This window comes from Lepidochelys kempii, chromosome 1 (assembly GCF_965140265.1).
Source record: "Lepidochelys kempii isolate rLepKem1 chromosome 1, rLepKem1.hap2, whole genome shotgun sequence".
NCBI lineage: Eukaryota > Metazoa > Chordata > Testudines > Cheloniidae > Lepidochelys > Lepidochelys kempii.
Window position 1 is genome coordinate 312,850,681 of NC_133256.1, and position 12,082 is coordinate 312,862,762.

At 44.6% G+C, this 12,082-nt stretch overlaps 1 protein-coding gene across 1 annotated transcript in view; it reads left to right on the forward strand.

Annotated features, from left to right (window-relative positions):
- Positions 1 to 12,082, forward strand: part of MAPK12 (mitogen-activated protein kinase 12) — an 81,278-nt gene that overhangs the window by 36,923 nt on the left and 32,273 nt on the right. Inside the window, exon 4 of the mRNA XM_073328274.1 lies at positions 4,389 to 4,500. Coding sequence (XP_073184375.1) covers positions 4,389 to 4,500 — 112 coding nt within the window. The remainder of the gene's footprint in view (positions 1 to 4,388; positions 4,501 to 12,082) is intronic.

Here is a 12,082-nt window from a genome sequence, read left to right on the forward strand (position 1 = left end):
ATGGGGGTGGGGGGGATGTGAGAACCTGGATTTGTGCAGGAAATAGCCCAGCTTGATTGTCATGCACATTGTGTAAAGAGTTGTCACTTTGGATGGGCTATCACCAGCAGGAGAGTGAATTTGTGTGGGGGGGTGGAGGGTGAGAAAACCTGGATTTGTGCTGGAAATCACTTTAGATAAGCTATTACCAGCAGGACAGTGGGGTGGGAATAGGTATTGTTTCATATTCTCTGTGTATATATAAAGCCTGCTGCAGTTTCCACGATATGCATCTGAGGAAGTGAGCTGTAGCTCACGAAAGCTTATGCTCTAATAAATTGGTTAGTCTCTAAGGTGCCACAAGTCCTCCTTTTCTTCATAGAATCATAGAATCATAGAATATCAGGGTTGGAAGGGACCCCAGAAGGTCATCTAGTCCAACCCCCTCCTCGAAGCAGGACCAATTCCCAGTTAAATCATCCCAGCCAGGGCTTTGTCAAGCCTGACCTTAAAAACCTCTAAGGAAGGAGATTCTACCACCTCCCTAGGTCACGCATTCCAGTGTTTCACCACCCTCTTAGTGAAAAAGTTTTTCCTAATATCCAATCTAAACCTCCCCCACTGCAACTTGAGATCATTACTCCTCGTTCTGTCATCTGCTACCATTGAGAACAGTCTAGAGCCATCCTCTTTGGAACCCCCTTTCAGGTAGTTGAAAGCAGCTATCAAATCCCCCCTCATTCTTCTCTTCTGCAGGCTAAACAATCCCAGCTCCCTCAGCCTCTCCTCATAACTCATGTGTTCCAGTCCCCTAATCATTTTTGTTGCCCTTCTCTGGACTCTCTCCAATTTATCCACATCCTTCTTGAAGTGTGGGGCCCAAAACTGGACACAGTACTCCAGATGAGGCCTCACCAATGTCGAATATGCCTAAGGATGGCCCTGCTGACTCCAGAGTCCAGACGGCTCCAAAATGGCTTCTCCTCTCTCCTGAGCTGCGTGGGAAGGGTATCTCTCTCCCTGTTTGTTGCTGAACAGACTCTGAGTCTGCCTTTGGCTGCCCCTCCCTATCAGGGACAGTGTGCCTCTCTCTGAGCTACCAGCACACAGAGTACCAGGAATTGAAGTAATCTCCTTGAGGGTTACATGTACATATAGCTAGTTAGTGTAATCAAATTACCTCATTCCCATCCTGTTGTTTATCACATTCACTGGTTGCATTTTGTTCTAAATTAAAGGAATTGGTGGTGGTCTGCATGCATGTCCACCCATATGTATCCGATTGCAAGCTCAGGCCCTTGGATTGTATGAGGTGTGTACAATCCACACAATTGTACAGCAGGGACTGTATCTTCACATATGTTTGTCCAATACCTAGCACAATGGGCTCCTGTCCCTACCAGTGTTTTTGTGTCACCAAAATATAATAATGAGTTTGCAAAAGCACTTAAAGGATTTAGGAGCACAAGTCCCATTGAATGTTGGATTAGTGCAGTAGTTCTCAAACTTTTGTATTGGTGACCCCTTTCCAGGGTTGCCTGGCATCCGGTTTTTGACGGGAACCCCCGGTTGAAAACGGACCCTGGCAGCTCTGGTTGGCACTGCCAACCAGGCCTTTAAAAGTCCGGTTGGTGGCACAGCGGGGGCCCGGGGCTAAGGCAGGCTTCCTACCTGCTTTGGCTCCGTGTGACTCCTGGAAGCGGCTGATAGATCCTTCCAGCCCCTAGGCACAGGGAGGCTCCTTGCGCTGCCCTCACCCAAGTGCCAGGTCCACAGCTCCCATTGGCCAGGAACAGTGACCAATGGGAGCTGCAGTGCCAGTGCCTGTGGGCGCAAGGGCAGCTCTCGGTGCCTCGGCGCCTCCCTGGCCGCCCATGCGTATAGGGGTCACAGGGACCTGGCGGGTACTTCCTGGGAGCTGCAGTAATTGCCTCCGGGACCCGCACCCCCTCCTGTACCCCAACCCCCTGCCCCAGCCCAGAGTCCCCTCCCATACCCAAACTCCCTCCTGGAGCTGCACCCTGTACCCTCCCTGCCCCAGCCATAAGCCCCCTTCTGTACCCCAAACACCTCATCCCTGGTCCTACCCCAGAACCCACACCCCCAGCTGGAGCCTTCAGCCCCCAGCTCCCCTGCTCCAGCTTGGAGCCCCCTCCTGCAGCCCAAACCCCTAATCCCCGGCCCCACCCAGAGTCCACACCTCCAGCTGGAGCCCTCACACCTCATCCGCACCCCAACTCCTTGCTCCAGCTCGGTGAAAGTGAGTGAGGGTGGGGGAGAGCGAGCGATGGAGGGAGGGGGGATGGAGCAAGCAGGGCGCGGGGCCTTGGAGAAGGGATGGGGCATAGGCGTGGCCTCTGGGAGGGGTGGGACATGGGGCGGGGCCGGGGTGTTCTGTTTTGTGCTATTAGAAAGTTGGCAACCCTACCCCTTTCACATAGCAAACTTATGAGTGCGACCACCCTTATAAATTAAAAGCTTTTTTTTTTTATATATTTAATACTATTATAAATGCTGGAGGTGAAGCGGGGCTTGGGGATGGAGGCTGACGCTCGCGACCCCTCACATAATAATATTGCGAACCCCTGAGTGGTCACAACCCCCAGTTTGAGAACCCCTGGATTAGTGCTTCTGAATCCCTTCAGCATGTTTGAATATCTCTAATAATAATTAATAATAAAAATGTTGTTAGTAAATCCTCTAGATTTTTTTCCTTAAAACCTTTGTTTTTGCTAGAATGTTCAGTAAGTTCTTTCTAGCTCACTTCAAATATTCATGGCCTCTCGATAATTGACTTTGATAAGATTGTGGAAAAAATAATATGTCCATCTATGCTTTCATTGTTCAGGAACACCAACATATTGGAGGTTAAAATCCATTGTCTAGGTCATCCACTTTATCAGTGAGAAATGTTTTTTCATGTGCCATAAATACACTGATAGAGAGAGCAGAGAGATTTCATTCTCTGCTCCTCCACTTAACTTCTGTTTCTCCACATTTTACTTGAATTAAATTGCTTAAACTTTGCACCAGAGGAAGTCTAAGGGAGTTAGGTGCCTAAATTCCATTGAAAGGGATTTGGGAGCCTCATTCCCTTAGGCTCTTTTGAAAATCCCAGCCGTAGTTCTTTGAAACTACCTTATTGTCTCCTTTCTCTGTGGTTTAACATTTTAATGTCTGTTGCTCTTTCTTTAGTTTGAGAATAAAATTTTCTATTTCTCTTTTAATGATGCTGATGCTGTGTGGCAAACCTCAGTTATTGTAAGACTGAACATAAAATATTGAAAGTCCATATATTTTAAATCAAGAAAAACCCTTTAAGACAAATTGGTGAAATCTTTATAGATCAGACAATGACAAAATGTATTTCTACACTTCATAGCTGGGTCTAGTTTTTATTACATACAGGTGCAGCCTTAAGGTTTGATCCTTAAACTGCTGGAAGTGTATGTGTCTATATTAGTTGCTATAGGCTGGACATCAGGCTAGATTCTGAATTTTGAGCTTACTGAAGGCCCTCAAAAACATGAGGTCCCCAAACTGTCCCATTCTTCAGGCTAGGCCTGAAATATCAACTTGACATACAGCAATAGTTCTCAACTTTTTCCATACCTGGACTCCCTTCCCATTTAGAAATATGGGAAGTGCAGGGTGGTCATGACCCGCTGATACTTTTTCATGACTTCCACGTTGAGAAATCATGCCTTACAGTAATACCCTCTTCTGCCTTTGATCAGATCTATTCCTGTGACTTTGACTCAGGTATGTCGTTGACCTTGTTATGGATAGTACCTACTGGTTTGCATAACTCATGATAGTTCTTCTAAGGTAAACAATGTGTAAATTACAGAGCTTTTTATCTAGTTATCTTTTAAGCACACACACTTTTATCGTGTTCAGAATTTGTTATTTCCTATTAATTGACGACAACTTATAACGAGGTTTCAGAGTAACAGCCGTGTTAGTCTGTATTCACAAAAAGAAAAGGAGTACTTGTGGCACCTTAGAGACTAACCAATTTATTTGAGCATAAGCTTTCGTGAGCTACAGCTCACTTCATCTGATGCATCCAATGAAGTGAGCTGTAGCTCATGAAAGCTTATGCTCAGATAAATTGGTTAGTCTCTAAGGTGCCACAAGTACTCCTTTTCTTCTTATAACTAGTGATTGAATTACTCAGTACCTGCTTCAGGCAATCATAATTGATAAAAATAAAGCATGGAAGTCATATTGTTTTTAGTAGAAATTATTTGGTTCTAGAGGTATTTAATTCAATGGGAGATCAAATTAACTAGTAGCTTAATTAAATGGTAAGAACTGTAATTTCTAATGATCATTGAGATGTAATGTACTGGTATGTTTCACTTTGACAAACTTGATGGAGTTATTTTGTACTCAATTTTCTTTAGCTACCTAGTCATGCCGTTTATGGGAACAGACTTGAGTAAGATAATGAAGCATGAGAAACTAACTGAAGATCGAATCCAGTTCCTGGTCTATCAAATGTTAAAGGGCCTAAAGGTTTGCCATTTTTATTACTTTCTTACTTTCACAAGTTAATTTTTTTCTCAGGAAATTGGTTTAGAGACCTGCATACATTTTGCAATATTTGAAAGCTGAGCAAAATGTAATCTCCCTGTAGACATTGTGAGCTCTGGAATTCCCCACAATGGATGTGTTTCTTGATGATGAATATTTGCTTATATTTTTTCAAAAATCATGTGTGGAGGTTGGAGTGTGAGTCCCTTGCCCCAATGGTCTGATTTTTGTATACATTTGATCCATGAAGACTCTCTTGTAGGCCATCAACACTTTTATTTTAACAAGCCAGAAAAGTCACTACTGTGATTTTAGTCCATCCTCCTCCAACAGTTGATTGGGCTGCTTCTTTGGCACACCTCACCCCTGCTAGCTGAGGTAATTAGAAACCAGGGATGAAATCCTTGCCCTGTGGAAGACAATGGCTCTGATTTCAATGGGGCCAGGATTTGATCCCAAACCAAGAATCAAACTTGGATTTCGCATATGGCGGTGCAGAGCACCAGGTTACATGGTTAGTTTTAAAAGTCTCCTATTTGCTAATCTGCAGATTTTTCAAAGTCAGTTTAAAGTGCTGTCATTAAGAGAACAGTGCTTTCCCCTGCTATATCTACTGGAGATGTGACATCAGATATGATGTCTTTCCAGTTTTTGCTTTCTCATTAGTTCTGTTTATTTTAATTAATTATCTCTGTGGATCTCCTTTCATGCACATATTACCTATGTTTATTGTAAATTTGTTTTAATCCTTTTTAGATAAGATGAATAGAGACCTTCGGGCATGGGCATCCCAGAGTAAAAACCTGCCCTTGTGAGGTGCTGAGCTTCCTTGACTCCCACTAGAGTTAATGGGAGTTGAGAGCCCTCAGCCTCTTACAGAATTGGGCCCCAGTTCAGCAAGGCACTAAAGTACATGCCTCGCTTTAAGCACATGACTCATCCTACTAAAGTCAATGGGATTGCTCACAGGCTTAATTACCTTGACTAATCAGGGTTCTAACATTACCTGTGAAATTCTAAAATATACTTCCATCTCGTAACATTTTATGTAGCCTTTCCCAATAGATCTGAGGGATCTCTGAATTCTACTAGCATGAGACAGTGGAGTGGCTTAGTGTAGAGAAAAAACATGCTAACACACACTCTGGATTTTTAGTGACAAATTAATGTGTAATGTGGCTGAGAGAAGCTAGAACTTCTTCAAAACCTCTCTCATTCCTCCACCGTCCAAAAGAAGTCAACCGTCTGTACTAAAAAATTGTAAATGATGGGGGATGAAAGATGCTGGAAACGTATCCATTGAAACAGCATCACTTTTCAATGATTTTTGGGAGCATAGTTTGATACTGTCTCAGGGTTTGATATTTTTATTTGATAATGGACATATTCAAAAATTTTAAGGCAAGAAAGGACCATTGTGATAATCTAGTCTGACCTCCTGCATAATGCAGGCTATAGGATTTCACTGTTTCCTACATTAAGCCCATATCTTATCTTTGAGCTAAAGCATATTTTTTAAAAGACATCTAATTTTGATTTAAAGACCTCAAGTGTTGAAGAAATCTCCACATCTCTAAGTAAGTTGTTCCAATGGTTAATTATTCTCACTGTTTAAAAAATTCCATCTTGTTTCTAGCCTGAATTTATCTAACTTCAGCTTCCAGTCATTGGATCTTGTTATACCTTTGTCTGATAGATTATAGAGCCTTCTGCTATCAGAAATATTCTTCTCATATGTACTGTCTTTTAATAATGATACTGTTTATAAATGATTGTGGATCACCTCTGAAGTATCCAGTCTCGTATACTAAACTGCTATACAATGTGTATGTTTGTCTTTCCCTCATTTCAGCTAAATAAACAGATTTCCATCTTCATTATTCTCGGTTTTGTTTCACTTGGCTTTCATAAGAACAGCCATACTGGGTAAGACCAAAGGTCCATCTAGCCCAGTATCCTGTGTTCCAACAGTGAGCAATGCCAGGTGCCCCAAAGGGAATGAACAAGTATCCATCCCCTGTCACCCATTCCCAGCTTCTGGCAAACAGAGGCTAGGGACACCATCCTCGCCCATCCTGGCTAATAGCCGTTGATGGACCTATCCTCCATGAAGATATCTAGTTCTTTTTGAACGCTTTTATAGTCTTGACCTTCACAACATCCTCTGGCAAAGAGTTCCACAGGTTCACTGTGTGTTGTGTGAAAAAATGCTTCCTTTTGTTTGTTTTAAACCTGCTACCAATTTATTTAATTGGGTGACCCCGAGGTCTTGTGTTATGAGGAGTAAATAACACTTCCTTATTTACTTTCTTCACACCAGTCATGATTTTATAGACCTCTATCATATCCCCCCTTATTTGTCTCTTTTCCAAGCTGAAATGTTGGCAGTCGTTCCCTACCCCTAATAATTTTTGTTGCCCTTTTCTGAACCTTTTCCAATCCCAGTATATCTTTTTTGAGATGGGGCGACCACATCTGCACATACTATTCAAGATGTGGGCATACCATGGATTTATATAGAGGCAATATGATATTTTCTGTCGTATTATCACAAAATAGACAATGATTATTAACATTCTATTTTTGAACCATGGATGATAAAAAAAATATATATATATTTTTGAACCTCCATGTTTCTGAATGGATCCTATAAATGAAAGATTAGAATCCTTCTCTTTCTAGATTAGGAATGCAAATGAAAACATTGACTCTAACTTTTAAATTACAGTGCATGTTGTTTCGGTTTTTAAGTATATTGTTTATCATAAAGGTTTATTTTTTGTTGTTTCCTTCTATTGAAAGCTGTGCATCCAAAAGGAGAGAGCTTTCTTATAAAAGATGCTTATTAACACGCCAACAACAATTTTAGCATACAGTTGAGATTTGATTGCTGAAAGTGTCTTGACCTAGTTTTGCAGGCTGAAACCTGTCTTTCGCACAGTGACAGCAATTTCTGTAGAATTGAATTCCCTTCACCTTGAGAGACAAACTCCGACAAGGCCATGGAATAGCAGAATTTTGAATTATATGTATATTTTTGGCGACTCCTTTCTCTGTGAATGTTTGGTCTTTAAGGCCTAGATCCTGCAATTTACGACACACAAGAAGAGCCTTGCACTGATGCAGAATTTCACTGAAGTTAAGATGGGTGGAGTGGACCCCCTGTGTTTTGTAAACTGCAGAATCAAGCCCTAAATGAGACAGGCGTATCATGCCTGATCAGATTCTAACCAGCTTTTCTTCTTGATTTACACTAGACCTTTCAAACATTTGAAACCAAAAGAACAGGACACACTGTGCCTGGATACTATGGTGACGGGTGCCTAGGAGTGCTGTTTTCCCCTCCCCTCTGACCTCACTCCACTACTTTGTACATTTACCCCTTTGTGTCTGTATTGTTTTCTCCTATCTCCAGATTTAGTGTATATATTTTTATCTTGTCCCTCATAAATCCTGCTCCCCCATTTATTCATTTATCCCTGGCTCCAAGTAGAAGGGTTTGTGCTCAAGGGTTTCATGAACCTTAAAAGACCAGCCTGAGTTGACAGTAGTGGGGTAGATGGGATCTTCAGGGGGAAAAAACAATTCTGAATTTCCAACTAGAGGGCTTGGTTTATCTTTTTAGAATATCTTCCTAAGGAAAAGGGCTAGAAACCTACTGTGAAAAAAAAATACATAGATTATCCCTGACATATTTAGGCCCCTACAATCATAGAGCACCCACAGGAGAAGGCTTTGTGAGCCCCAAAGGATGTCTCTGTCTCTGCTAATCAGATGAGCTACATTCATAGGAAGCTGGGAAAGCAGGTGTGAAGAGCTGATGTATGAAGCACTCAAAGCAGCACATTGGGTAAAGAGGAAATGGGAGGAAACTCCTTAGGTGACCTGGCATCCCAGGGTTTGGAGAAACTGGGGCGTTCCAGTTCCAGTGAATCTTGCAGGGATGCTGAGATAATCCTAGTAAGCCAGTATAGCTCGATACCCTAATCTTACTGTATCTTTCAATAGAAATGATTCTCTTGACTATTTGCAAAACTGCTTTCCATCTGGTCATATGGAAGAGTGTATCTCTAATCACCACAGCATTATCAGAAGTAACGTACAGCTTTATTCATCCATTATTTTTTGATGTTTTAGTCCTTTCATATTGTGAGTCAGACATTCAACAATAATTCACTTGTGATCCATGTCATTATACTTTGGATCTTTCTCCTTGTGATAATTCACTCTGAGCAAGCACTGTGTCTAGCTTAAAGAAACAACGAGGAGTCTGGTGGCACCTTAAAGACTAACCAATTTATTTGGGCATAAGCATCTGAAGAAGTGGGTTTTTTACCCATGAAAGCTTATGCCCAAATAAATTGGTTAGTCTTTAAGGTGCCACCCGACTACTCATTGTTTTTGTGGATACAGACTAACACGGCTACCCCTCTGACATTTGTGTCTAGCTGGGAAAGTCTCTAAGGGTATGTCTACACTATGGAATAAGGTCGAATTTATAGAAGTCGGTTTTTTAGAAATTGGTTTTATATATTCGAGTGTGTGTGTTCCCACAGAAAATGCTCTAAGTGCATTAAGTGCATTAACTCGGCGGAGCGCTTCCACAGTACCAAGGCTAGAGTCGACTTCCGGAGCGTTGCACTGTGGGTAGCTATCCCACAGTTCCCGCAGTCTCCGCTGCCCATTGGAATTCTGGGTTGATATCCCAATGCCTGATGGGGCTAAAACATTGTCGCGGGTGGTTCTGGGTACGTATTGTCAGGCCCCCGTTCCCTCCCTCCCTCCGTGAAAGCAAGGGCAGACAATCATTTCGCGCCTTTTTTCCTGAGTTACCTGTGCAGACGCCATACCACGGCAAGCATGGAGCCCGCTCAGGTAACCGTCACCCTATGTCTCCTGGGTGCTGGCAGACGTGGTACGGCTTTGCTGCACAGTAGCAGCAACCCATTGCCTTCTGGCAGCAGACGGTGCAATACGACTGGTAGTCGTCCTCGTCGTGTCCGAGGTGCTCCTGGCCACGTCGGCTGGGAGCGCCTGGGCAGACATGGGCGCAGGGACTAAATTTGGAGTGACTTGACCAGGTCATTCTCTTTAGTCCTGCAGTCAGTCCTATTGAACCGTCTTATGGTGAGCGGGCAGGCGATACGGACTGCTAGCAGTCGTATTGTACCATCTTCTGCCAGGCAGGCAAGAGATGAGGATGGCTAGCAGTCGTACTGTACCATCTTCTGCCGAGCAGCCATGAGATGTGGATGGCATGCAGTCCTTCTGCACCGTCTGCTGCCAGCCAAAGATGTAAAAGATAGATGGAGTGGGTCAAAACAAGAAATACACCAGATTTGTTTTGTACTCATTTGCCTCCTCCCCTGTCTAGGGGACTCATTCCTCTAGGTCACACTGCAGTCGCTCACAGAGAAGGTGCAGCGAGGTAAATCTAGCCATGTATCAATCAGAGGCCAGGCTAACCTCCTTGTTCCAATAAGAACGATAACTTAGGTGCACCATTTCTTATTGGAACCCTCCGTGAAGTCCTGCCTGAAATACTCCTAGATGTAAAGACACCCCCTTTGTTGATTTTAGCTCCCTGAAGCCAACCCTGTAAGCCGTGTCGTCAGTCGCCCCTCCCTCCGTCAGAGCAACGGCAGACAATCGTTCCGCGCCTTTTTTCTGTGCGGACGCCATACCAAGGCAAGCATGGAGGCCGCTCAGCTCACTTTGGCAATTAGGAGCACATTAAACACCACTCGCATTATCCAGCAGTATATGCAGCACCAGAACCTGGCAAAGCGATACCGGGCAAGGAGGCGACGTCAGCGCGGTCACGTGAGTGATCAGGACATGGACACAGATTTCTCTGAAAGCATGGGCCCTGCCAATGCATGCATCATGGTGCTAATGGGGCAGGTTCATGCTGTGGAACGCAGATTCTGGGCTCGGGAAACAAGCACAGACTGGTGGGACCGCATAGTGTTGCAGGTCTGGGACGATTCCCAGTGGCTGCGAAACTTTCGCATGCGTAAGGGCACTTTCATGGAACTTTGTGACTTGCTTTCCCCTGCCCTGAGGCGCATGAATACCAAGATGAGAGCAGCCCTCACAGTTGAGAAGCGAGTGGCGATAGCCCTGTGAAAGCTTGCAATGCCAGACAGCTACCAGTCAGTTGGGAATCAATTTGGAGTGGGCAAATCTACTGTGGGGGCTGCTGTGATGCAAGTAGTCCACGCAATCAAAGATCTGCTGATATCAAGGGTAGTGACCCTGGGAAATGTGCAGGTCATAGTGGATGGCTTTGCTGCAATGGGATTCCCTAACTGTGGTGGGGCTATAGACGGAACCCATATCCCTATCTTGGCACCGGAGCACCAAGCCGCCGAGTACATAAACCGCAAGGGGTACTTTTCGATAGTGCTGCAAGCTCTGGTGGATCACAAGGGACGTTTCACCAACATCAACGTGGGATGGCCGGGAAAGGTGCATGATGCTCGCATCTTCAGGAACTCTGGTCTGTTTCAAAAGCTGCAGGAAGGGACTTTATTCCCAGACCAGAAAATAACTGTTGGGGATGTTGAAATGCCTATATGTATCCTTGGGGACCCAGCCTACCCCTTAATGCCATGGCTCATGAAGCCGTACACAGGCAGCCTGGACAGTAGGCAGGAGCTGTTCAACTACAGGCTGAGCAAGTGCAGAATGGTGATAGAATGTGCATTTGGACGTTTAAAGGCGCGCTGGCGCAGTTTACTGACTCGCTTAGACCTCAGCGAACCAATATTCCCACTGTTATTACTGCTTGCTGTGTGCTCCACAATATCTGTGAGAGTAAGGGGGAGACGTTTATGGCGAGGTGGGAGGTTGAGGCAAATCGCCTGGCTGCTAGTTACGCGCAGCCAGACACCAGAGCGGTTAAAAAAGCACAGGAGGGCATGGTACGCATCAGAGAAGCTTTGAAAACCAGTTTCATGACTGGCCAGGCTACGGTGTGAAAATTCTGTTTGTTTCTCCTTGATGAAACCCCCCGCCCCTTGGTTCACTCTACTTCCCTGTAAGCTAACCACCCGCCCCTCCTCCCTTCAATCACCGCTTGCAGAGGCAATAAAGTCATTGTTGCTTCACATTCATGCATTCTTTATTCATTCATCACACAAATAGGGGGATGACTACCAAGGTAGCCCAGGAGGGGTGGTGGAGGAGGGAAGGAAAATGCCACACAGCACTTTAAGCACAGCACTTTAAAAGTTTACAACTTTAAAATTTATTGAATGACAGCCTTCTTTTTTTTGGGCAATCCTCTGTGGTGGAGTGGCTGGTTGGCCGGAGGCCCCCCCACCGCGTTCTTGGGCGTCTGGGTGTGGAGGCTATGGAACTTGGGGAGGAGGGCGGTTGGTTACAGAGGGGCTGCAGAGACAGTCTGTGCTCCAGCTGCCTTTGCTGCAGCTCAACCATACACTGGAGCATACTGGTTTGGTCCTGCAGCAGCCTCAGCATTGAATCCTGCCTCCTCTCATCACGCTGCCGCCACATTTGAGCTTCAGCCCTGTCTTCAGCCCGCCACTTACTCTCTTCA